At 41.4% G+C, this 11,430-nt stretch overlaps 1 protein-coding gene across 2 annotated transcripts in view; it reads left to right on the top strand.

Annotated features, from left to right (window-relative positions):
* The first annotated feature begins 3,693 nt into the window (after positions 1 to 3,693).
* NUP58 (nucleoporin 58) overlaps positions 3,694 to 11,430 on the top strand; it is a 36,517-nt gene continuing 28,780 nt past the window's right edge. Inside the window, exons 1-4 of one of the 2 annotated variants that reach the window (XM_030944626.1) lie at positions 3,694 to 4,016; positions 7,764 to 7,903; positions 9,226 to 9,261; positions 10,691 to 10,843. In XM_030944626.1, coding sequence (XP_030800486.1) covers positions 3,907 to 4,016; positions 7,764 to 7,903; positions 9,226 to 9,261; positions 10,691 to 10,843 — 439 coding nt within the window. In that variant the 5' untranslated portion in view covers positions 3,694 to 3,906. Of the gene's footprint in view, positions 4,017 to 7,763; positions 7,904 to 9,222; positions 9,262 to 10,690; positions 10,844 to 11,430 lie in introns of both variants that reach the window. The other variant, XM_030944616.1, reaches the window with a different exon arrangement.

Genomic DNA, 11,430 nt, shown 5'->3' with positions numbered 1-11,430 from the left:
TGGGAAAATGACAGAGGATAAAGAGGTAGCTGTGAGGAACTTGTAAGGGAAAACACGGTTCTTACGCCCGGGTAGAACCCGGTCGACACAGACGACCTCCCACACACAGCACAAGCTAAAGGGGACTAAACGGAGGGTGGAGCAGAGGGGAGACGCCGCAGCCAGGTTCAGTCAAAACCCTTGCAGAAGTAGGAATTCAGTGGTGCTTTCCCGTTGATAATCCACACAACAGATGAAAACCAAGGGAGATAAAGGAAGATGTGGTGCTGTTGAATCAGCAACCACAGTGAAATCACTCTCTTTGCACTGACATATGTTCCCATCACCAGGTTATTTCAGATACTATCCTGCTGAAGTACGACCGCCCCTCACTGACTAAGATGTATAACTAAAGTCACTCAGCGTCCACCTAGCCATAAAAAAATAATATAAAAGTGAGTTAAGAATGAGGAGAAGTTAGGGAAGACTCTGTTATACCTTCTGGAACTGGTCAATGGGCTGAACCAGTCTTCTTCCCCATGGGGATGCCTAAGAACCATACTCATGGATCCCATGACGTTGAAAGGAATAAGATAAATGTGTCTTTACAAACAGACCATGTTAATCTGCTTGTAGATAGGGCTAGGAACTTATAGATAGGGAAGTTACAGAAGAAAATATTAGTTCTAGAAAATGTTACTAATCAACACAGACTGTTGGTCAGCCAAAGGCCGTGTTATATTCTTGAACCTAGAAAAAAGAAACAAAGGCTTAATAGAATTATGAATAGTTTCTTCTTCTTTCGTTATATGACAAAAGAAGGGTGCATATTAAACAGGGGCATAGAGTAGGTGTGAAAAAGGCATATTTTATGATTGGGTTTTTGTAAATATTAAAATGAATTTTATATATGTTATGTTAGAAAGCTTAGCTGTATTAATTTTCTTAAGTAGTGTGTTAAATATAGTTTTAGGTTATGTAGTATATGGTAGTGATAATTCATGCTATTAATGTATGGTGTAAAATATTGTAAAATCCAAACCACGTCTTTTTGACTACCCTGGCCGGGAGCAGCTGTCTTATTCAGATACAACTAGTCCCCGGACACACGTTAAGATAAACATCGACGCTTTAACGTATGAATAGAAGCTTCCAGGGCGATAATCGCTGGTTTCCCGGGGACCACCCGAAAGCGATTATCGCCCTGCCCATTGCATCTGTCGAGATAGACTGATGTTGTATTAAACATATTTACAACAATTCACACCACTTGTTGTATTAAACACATTTACAACAATTCTCATACATATACAGTAATACGTTACACAACAATACTTATACATATACAGTAATATATTATACAACTATACTTCTACATTACAGAAATACATTATACCAGTTACATTACACCAGCATCTATCTCTACTTGTCGAGGTGGTCATAATGCAAAGTAAATACCTCAAATGTCCCAAAACAAAGACTTCAAATGTCCCATTATTGCTGGTTGGTGGCTCACCTACTTCCAGGTGTCTTGATTGGACATAATCAGGGCCAGACCTCCTTGTGGCTTCCACCTGCCACTCTCAGCTTCACCAACGCCGCCTCCCCCACTCCGTCCCAGTGGGTCACAGTAACCCTACACACTTTACACTAATACTTATACATTACAGTAAACATTACAACAACAGAGTCCATCCCCTCCAGGGGCTTTTCCTGATGCATGTCCATCCCCTCCAGGGGCTTTTCCTGAAGCACCCAGCCAGAAGCATCTACAGCTAATCCAGTAGCGATCCAATGAAGGATATTGCTGCCAGACTGCCACACAGCCCTGGCATGTCCAAAGCTTCTCCAACCCTCTCCTGGGGGCAATCTTCTTCTGATGTTATTCATCCCTTCCGGGGGAACTCACCATCTTCTCCAGGGACTCTTCTGGTCCTCACCCGCTTTTGGGGTCCTGGGATTCCTCTCTTCTCTCCTGTGGTTCCTGGTCTTTGCAGCAGCCTTCTCCTGAGCAGCCTTCCCCTGCGATCTTCTTCTGGTTCCTGCAGTCTTTCTCCTACTTCTTGCAGTAGCCTTCTCCTGCAGCCTTCCCCTGCTTCTTCTAGCTCTTGCAGCCTCCTGACTCTTTGGCTGACTCCACCCTTTTATGTCCCTTGCTCTTAATTACTTACAGGTGTTAACACAGCTGCAACTCATTGGGGAATACTGTGCCCCCTTACAATTCTCCCTACAGACTGACGCCAACGACACACCTAGACGAGGCTTTTGTGCACCTCTGCACATGGAAAGCAATAGCAATGCATGTGAAGAGACACAAAGAAAATTCGGTCATCTTTGCCTCGGGCAGAATAAACTGTATAAAACCTCGCTGCGCGGATCCGCGAGCATGACCGGTCTGACACTCGGTAGGTCAGATCCGTGTTCACCCGGCGCCGATCCGGGCTCGACGCTGTCTTTTTGGCTGCGGTGGTTTCGAAGACCGAACTTCGGTCTCGCAGACAAATTAATAAATCTTTGCTAAATTTTTTATAATTTTGGCTCACAATTTGATAATTTGTAACAGGTTATAACATAATGTTAAAATAGAAACTATGCTATGTAAGATACTTTTTTTAAAGAAAGGACTTGCGGCAAGATAGCAGCCACAGGACACCTAAATCTTTCAGAGAAAGAGAACTTATTGCTCAATTATCAGAAGAAACTAACTTCTTCCCACCTTGCTCAGCCATGACGACGCCATTTAGGATTAAGAGGAAGAAGTTGATGATGACCAGATAGAATCCTGTATTTGAATGGAATTTATACATCATGTATGAAATGTATGAATATGCAACAGGTTATTGTTTTTAAGGGTTAATCCTCTGTTAACGTGTGTCCTTTTTCAGGCTTACGTTGCCCAGAAAAAGGTACCCAGAGGTCCGTAACTCTTTGTTTCTATTGTCCTATATTGTCCTAATCCAAATTGTCCAAATTATTATTATTCTAATTATACTGCTATTTTTATAACCATTTTATTATAATTAAACTTTTAAAATTTTAAAAAACAAGTGATTGGCGTTTTTCACAGTAGATGTCTTGGGAAGTCTACCTTCCGAGTGCCTCAGCCAGTGGGGAAAAAGAAGAGGGTGACTGGGAACTTAGAATAAAAGGGGGCTGCATCCCCCAAGAATTTTAGAGACCCCATGGGAAATGCCCCACAGCCTCTCCCTTTATTTTAATAAAATTACAGCACTCCTCTGTCTCCTGTTTTGACATAAACCTCTGGTATCTTAGATTAATTTTCCTAACAATGGGCTGACAGTAGATGTGTGGGAAATGAGCCATTCCCTGATCACGCAGGCCTCTGCTTCAGTCTGTGAGTCTCGCACATGGGGATATTCCTGGAAGACGGCTCTTTCTATTGTCCCTGGAGGTGCTTAGTAGCCTCCACGTGCTTGAGGGCCACTTGGAGCCACTTGCCCAATACCACGTTCAGGGAGCTTTTAAAAATCATTCAAGACAGAGACCGCACCACCGCTTATTTGGGCAACCTGGTGAGTGCTCGCTCACTCCAGCGGTGTTTCCCGACGTTGAGATGGAACCTGTTATATTTCAATCTGTGCCACGGTCCAGCCGCCCTGCTGATACCGGTGCACGGGCAGGACGCGGCGCTCCCGGCGCTCTCTCCTAGCGCGGCTCCCGCGCGTCGCTGTCGCTTTAAGGGCTGCCGGGCCGTCCCGTGGTGCACCGCGGCGGGCGCGCGGAGGGCAGCGTGGCCGGCGTCCGCCCGCGCGCTCGGTGCTGCCGCTCGCTGCGCAGGTGGCGGCGGGCGCCATGCGGGGTTGAGGGGCCGCGACCGCAGCACCGACCCGCTCACCCAGCGACCCGGCCCTCGCCGCCGGCTCCCGGCCCCGCTCTCCGGCTCTTCCCGCCGCTCCCGCTGCCGCCATGTCTACGGGCTTCTCTTTCGGCGCGGGCACCCTGGGCTCCACGGCGGCCGCCGGGGCAGGAGGAGGAGGAGCAGTCGGGGGTTTTTCCTTCGGAACCGCCACGCCGAGGTAACGCGGCTCCCCCGATCCTCTCGGGTCGGCCGTGCCTGCAGCCCCCCGCGGCCTGGGGTTGCAGGGTGGGCCCGGGCCCAGCCTGAAAGAGGGCCCCGGGGGGGCGGGGGCGGCCCGTGTGTGTGTGAGCGAGCGAGGCACTGCTCGGGGCTCGGCGCCTCGCCCGCTCCCGAAGGGGCCCGGGGCTCCGGCAGTCCCGGCCGCAGGGCCCTTGGTGCACCGTGTCTGCCCCGGCCTCCCCTGCCTTGTGTTCTTCTGTGCCTATAGAGAACGATCTGTTCAGCAGCTAATAATTAAGGGAGTTGTTCTTCTTATTGTGCTTTACTTTGGCTTTGGATGCCTCCCTCTGCGGTTCAGCCTGCCGCTCTGAACGCAGGATGTGAATCAGATGGGTATCCAGGTTTCTCTCAGAAGTGAGCCCGCGTTTGTGTCTGCGGCGTGGAGCACGGTGATGCCAGAGCCTACATGTTTAGTGTCCAAAAGATGTTCTGTATGTGTTTTAGAAGTTAGGTTCGATTTAACCCTTTCTAACAAAAATAATCCTGTATTTGGTGTATAGTATCTTGGAGTAAAAGGAGAACTTTGTGCATGTGATATAGAGCACGCTCTGTACTCCAAGCGTTAAGGTTTAGGTTTCTCAGAATAACAGGTAAGTCTTTCTTGTTGGTGGGTTGTTTTTTTTTTTTTTTTCCCGTTTTCTGTTTCTTTGCACGCAGCTGGACTAGCAGAACCTCTTTATTCTGACCGGCTTGCTGTTGTACCTCTGTTGAAGATCAAGGCTGTTGTGTCAGAGACTTTCCCAAATATAATCAGAATTGATCACTGTAGTGTAAACTAAATGGACAGGGGTGGTTACTCAAGGGAGTTTCGCTTAAGGTGCAACATTTGGAAATACCTGTTAGAAACATCAGAAAATAGCACTATGAGATGGAGAGAACAGAACATCTGGATCTGAAAGACATCCATTTAATTCTTTGAGTTAATGGCAGTATTGCTTCTTTGGGAGCCCATAGGAGAGGGGAATAAGATTTCTGAGTTTGTTGTAATAATATAAATGTTATGGTTGTGACAGATTGATGACTTCCTTGTGTCATTTCTGCTTGGTTTTGGAGGATTGGGAATGTTTGGGGGTTTTGAGTTATCTTGGTGGTGCTTTTATTTTTTTGGGGGGGGGGGGTTGTTTGTTTGTTTGGTTGGTTTTTTGTTTGCTTGGTTTTTTAACTTCTACAGTAAAGCTTATGTAGACTTGAAAGAGTTTTTCTTCTTTTGCTTCATGCCTTCTTAATGTTGGTTTCCTGTGATTCAAACGAGCAAATATTTAACAAATATACAGCAAATATATCAACAAATATGAAAATAATATTTGTTTAATCAAAACCATTCTTCTGAATGTACTAAGAGAAACTCTTTTGTCTTGTTGATCTGCGCTTTTAAAAACTGCGTATTGAACTTAAATGTTTTTGTTTGGTGGAATTTTTTTTGTGTTCCAACTGGCTTTTTTATTTCTTAAAAATAGTTTAATAGGTGCTAAGTAATAGCAGTATGGTGCTCTGTATTTTTATTCATTTATTTATTTTTTGCAAGCAGGACCAGTCTTCAGGGCTGTTGGTCAAAGCATCTCATAGAGGAAGGGGCCTTCTTACTGATTTTGAGCATCCCTGTGAGATAATTTGCTTGATAACATATTTAAGACTGCAAGAAGCAGCTGTTCTTCTGAGCTGGGTCTAAGATGATGTTGCCAGGTGTTGAGAGAAAAAGAATTTGATTGTCTGGTCCAAGCATAAATGTTAGGTGACCAGGGATTATATTCTGGTGGCTTGAAAGCCTCTGTGACATGCAAGCCTATCTAATTTATGCTTTGCACCAGCAGCCTTTGAGGTACTTGCACTCTATTTTAGTTGGTATTCTCTTACTGTATGCTTTAGCCAGAGGCAGTGCTTCATTCTAGTTCTAGAATTAGAGTTCAGACCTGACTTCACTGACCTGAGCTCCTCTTCCTTCCATCTCTGTTCTTTTGGCCTATGTTTTCTCCTGCTGGTGGGAATGCTGCCATTACTTTGTTCCCACATTTTGGATTCTTTCTACCTTGAAAAAAAAGGCCACTTCATTTTATTTGTGTTGGTTTGGGGTTTTTTTTGTCCTCCTGTAATGCCCAATTTCTCAGTTTTTACCTTAGCTTTCTTCTGCAGGAATGCTGTAACACAAAAAACTCACAGAAGAGTCATCTGCTGGAAAAAAAATGAGGCACGTAAGCTCTTGACTAGTGAGAGAAGCACCATGTTGTGTGGTTAAGGTTTCAAGTCGTTAGGTCATGGTGCTGCAGTTTGGTATGTTGAAATTTTGGCAGTAAAGACAGCTGAAAGGCTCTGGATCCTGTGCGACAGTTAGTGAGTCTTTGTCCTTCTAAACTTCTTGGCCACTCTGCTTCCCAAATTACTGCCTAAAAAGCAACTCACACCTAGTTCTGAACTTGCAGCCAACTGAGCTTGCCATGATCAGTTTTATTCATAGTTTGAAAAGTTCTAAGTCAAGAGCTAGTTGTACCTTTTTTGGTATGGATTTACTTTTGTGTTTGACTTGTTATTTTAGGAGCTGCCCTCATACACAAACAGAGAGGAGATAAGGGAGAAATGAGAGAATACTGAACATCTAAAAGATAAAACTCCTTGTGAAGTCTAAGTTGTATTTTGTTTCAGTGTTGCTGTTGTACTTAAACAACAGGTGTTTGTGAAAATCGAGCCTGGTTTCTAAAAAGGCTCATAAATGGGACCAGGAAATTACGAATTATTCATCTGATAAATTATTCATCTGATCTTTCATCAAATAAGAAAATTTTTAAATGTTAGACTTATCTGGGTGCTAGTAGCTGTAATTTCATTGGCTGGAGATAACCATGATTATTGTATTCTCCTGTGTTCTGTTCTAATTGTAAAGCTTGTTTTCTGTTTGGCATGAAATCTCTAAAATGTGTAGTCACCCAAAAGAAGTATTAAAGCCTTCATTTTCCTAGTGATGACCGATCTGATTCTCTCTGTTCTTTTTCTTCCCATTCATCTGTAAAAGTAGATCTGGAAGTTGTTTTTCTGTAGCTTTCTGACAGGTAGACAGTCTGAAAAAATACAGTAGGCATGTGGTTGGAATCTGTGCAAAAGGGTAGCATTTTGGTTAGAAAATTAATTCATGCTTCAGTGTGTTTTGATAGTAAGATAGGGTGAAGATGTAGTGTTGTTGTGAATGGTTCTGTGTCTCTGCTTATCACTTAAGAATGAAAGAAAGCAACACTGGTTGAAATTTCTGGTCAGAGATAACTAACTGAACTTGTTACTTGCTTTGAAAAGATCGTACAGACTGGTTATCATCTCTGTGCTTCCTCTAGCATTTGTTCTCTCATTTCAGTAGCATGGGGAGAACAATTAGGCACAATGAATGAGATATCTAGCAGGGAAAAGTTTAAATTTCCAAGTGGTCTAATAAGATCTATCAGCTCAGCAGCAGCTGAACAAGTGCTGGAGTTAGTGCCAGGGAAGCAATGGGAGTTACAGAGCTGTGGAAGGAAAGGGGGAAATGGGCTCGTTCTTTCTGTTCAGTAGCAGTGAGCTTGGACTCTGTCTTGCCCAGCTGGGTTGTTTGTGATGAATGATGTTTGTGGGAAAGTGAATGATGGCATCTGAAAGAAATTGATGTAAGGGGGGAGTGTTTTCATTTTGAAATAGAATTACTGCTAATAGCCTTATTTTGTAATAGCTCAACAGGAGGACTTAATTTTGGAACTCTGGGCTCTTCCACTGCTACAGCAACTACATCGGCTCCTTCATTGGGTTTTGGGAGTGGACTTTTTGGATCAAAATCAACCACTGGCTTTACACTAGGAAGCACCAGTACAGGTAGAAAAGAATTCTTGTACTGCAAGTTTGGGATTCAGCAGTGAAGATATAAATTATATTTACTCAAAAAACTGGCTCATGCTAAAATATTTACTCTTTTACAGTCATTTTGTAGTTTAGAATATTACTTACACAGTTTTATAAAACCGCTTCTTTAAGTAGCTTAAAGATCATTCATTAAGAATTAAGAGGTACCAGTGCAGCGGAAACACAACTGTGATTACCAGAAAACTTCTGGGCTATGTGTAAATTGTTTTGTAGTTTGAATCCTGGTGTATTTTAGAAATCTTAACTTTTCATCCAGGATGCTCAAAATCGACTTGAGATTGAGGTAAATTTGGATTTTAAAATTATTTTAAAACTTTGTGAGATTGTTTGCATTTGTAATGCAATACTTGTAATTCTACAGTAATGAACATTCCTGAGTTTGTTGTTTGGGGATATTCAATGCAATATGCCTGAAGGAATTGAATATTTTCTTAGGTCTCTAATTCAGCCTATGAACACACAGCTTCTTATAGCAGAAATGGAGTGCAAAATTATAAAGCTTTCCTGACAGGGTGGGTTTTTGTCAGCTGTCAAGCAGACATAAAAATAAATTTTACTTTGCTGCAATATTGCTAGATAAAATGGTCTTTTTCTTCATGTATGCTTATATGAGTAGATGGGGAAAGTTCTAAGGACCAATCTACTAAAAATAAAATCAGCAATAGACTGAAAGCTTGTATTACTGTGGTTGGCTACACTGGGGTAATTTTATTTCAGTGATTCTTTTTATAATCTAATCAGATGATTTTTAAAATATGAAGTGGCCTAACACTGCATCCAGAATAGTCTCTTTAAATTACCAGTGGGGCAGAAACCCTAAACCAAGACAGGATTTTACAAGGACTTTAGACTCTATAATCCTTTTCATAATACTGTAAATCTGCTAGTTTGCATGCTGATGGTATGTACTACCATGTGGCTAAAAAAACATGGTAGAATTACTAGTTTTCATCTTTTTTCTTTACATTATTTGAAATTTCAGATAATATACTGCTGTGTTAACATCAGCTTCACTGTTAGCAGCTTCTTACAAAGACAAGTTACATTTTTTGAAATCAGTTGTGCTTTGATTTCTGCTGCTGGTGTTTACCCATACTGTTTTCTGTGTTAATATATTATTTTTCAATACACTACAGAAAAATAACTTGTGTAATAGTTGTCTCATAATCTTGCATTAGTTCAGGATTTTGTTTCATGTTTTTTACTGTCACAGCTTCTCTGTGGCCTTCTATTTCTGTTCTTACTCTGTTCATTTGTTCTCATTCTTAAAGCAGGAACAGCAACAACTATTGCTACAGGACTGACATTAGGTAAGGACCTAATTTGGATTTTAATGTTACATAGACAAAAACCCCCAAGAGTTAAATCTTTCTTGTAATGTATAGAGCTAGTGATCAAATGTGAGCTTTTTTCCCTATTACTAATTGCTGTTTGCTTTGCAACCCAAATGTTAAGGCTGTAAATCAGAATGGAGCCCTGAAGTTCTGGGCATTCTTACTTGTTAAAGGATTCAGTTCTTGTACAACAGTGGCAGTCAGAAGTTGGACTTTGTATTTGTGTTCCCCTAATGAGTTTTGTCCTTCAGCAGAGGGAAGGGAGATCTGTTACCAAAGAATTATTCATACAGAATCTCTTGGTCTAGTGAATCCTGTGTGAACATGTTTGTTTGGTAATTATCTCTTTAAGAAGAATAAAGAGGGTTGAACTGGGAACAGACTTTGAGAATATTTTTTGTTTCTCTGATCCATCTGTGGTGAGTATTTTGTAGTTGTCATTAGAAACACAGGAGTATATGGGTTGCTGTTAGCTTGGTTTTGATTATGTTTTCTTTTTAAACAGCCGCTGAGGTCTGAGGAGTAACTGAGTTTGATTATCACTAATGTTAAGGGTGGGGGTGCTACAAGACAATGCAGTCAAAGAACTTAGGAAGCCATACTATCAGTAAATAGGAAAAAATAGTGTTGAATAAAGAAGAAAATCAAAGGGGCAAAAGGGAGAAGCAGCAGCTAACCCAGAAGAGACTGTGTGATACATAATCATATGTGGAAGTCAGTACTATGCAGATGAACATTAATTCTTTTGACTAGCTGGATGATATTATGTCATCCAAAACAGCAGTTACTGAGAATACAAAGTATGTGTTTGCTGTTTTGGTTTGAGTATATATGTGCACTCTCCTTTACTTTGTAATAGGGATTCTAGAACGTCGAATGTGTTCTTACCATGAAAACAGCAAGAAGTAGAAATTGTTTTTCTTCAAAAATGTTTAAAAGCAAACTTTGAGGGAGTAACATCTCAACATACTTTTCTTGTTTACAAATTGAAAGGATATGTGCATTCATTTTGGTGTGCGCATCTAATTGAGAATTTGTAGTCTGTATTTTGAGCAGTGTTGTTTATAGCTCTATTTTCCAATGTTTGTGTCATCTACTAGATGCTTTTGGTGGAAGTAGGTTTGTTTTTTTTACAGTTTTAGGATTGCTAGTAGGTATAATTGCCAGTCCAGAATTAAAGCCCACTGGATCCCTAGGAATTCTGGAGCAAAAAATGCCTGTGCAATTGATGTAAACCACTGAAATTCATTAGAAAGTTCTGTGGGAATATTTTACTTGATGCAAGTGATCTTTTGTGCTGTGTCACTCAGGCTGGTTAAGTGAGATGCAGAAGAGCTGGTGAGTTTAGCTTTCATTCTTAAACAGAATGTTTCAAGAGTGATAACTGGTTTTGGATTTCTTCTAGGCACACCTGCCACCACATCAGCAGCTACCACAGGCTTTAGTTTAGGTTTCAGCAAACCTGCAGGTTCGGCCACGCCATTTGCTTTACCTGTTACTTCTACCTCAGCGGGTGGCCTGTCATTATCATCTGCTCTTACATCAACTCCTGCAGCAGGTAGGAAAATGTTTAGGGGTATGGGGCTATTTTTTGTTTGCTTGTTAACAATAAAACTTTATTGTATAACAGTTCCACATCTGTCTTTCTATTATTTATGTAATCTTGTGGTCCATGAATAAAGGGGTTTATTGGACTTCTCGAGTTCTAAATTTTGGTACCCTAATGCAGATAGAATTATGGTCAGAGAACCTAGTGCTATAGACAGTATATAATCCAAGTCGTTAGAAGTGTAGCAAGAGCTGATTTGTCATGTACAGTTATTTTTCTTATTGTTAACCTCACTGAAGATTGAAAGCTTCCTTCTTGTGCAGCTGCAAAGTTTGGGAAATGTCTACCTATTGTGGATGGCCTGAAATGGTTAACTCTCATTGGAAATAATGTTTTTAAATACTAATGTTTTTAAACATTTTAAATTGCTTCTCATATTATCATACCTGTCATCATATTTAACTCAGCTGAGCTGCACCATGCATGATGGTATTTGAGACTCTTATTTTTCTTAACTTTCGAAATCTGCATTTGAGCTCAACCTTTCCGAGCTCAGTGTCCTCTGTTCACTGTCCCTTTATGCCTGTGGTCTTTCT

Source organism: Camarhynchus parvulus, chromosome 1 (assembly GCF_901933205.1).
Source record: "Camarhynchus parvulus chromosome 1, STF_HiC, whole genome shotgun sequence".
Lineage (NCBI taxonomy): Eukaryota > Metazoa > Chordata > Aves > Passeriformes > Thraupidae > Camarhynchus > Camarhynchus parvulus.
This window is presented reverse-complemented; position numbering and strand designations above follow the sequence as displayed.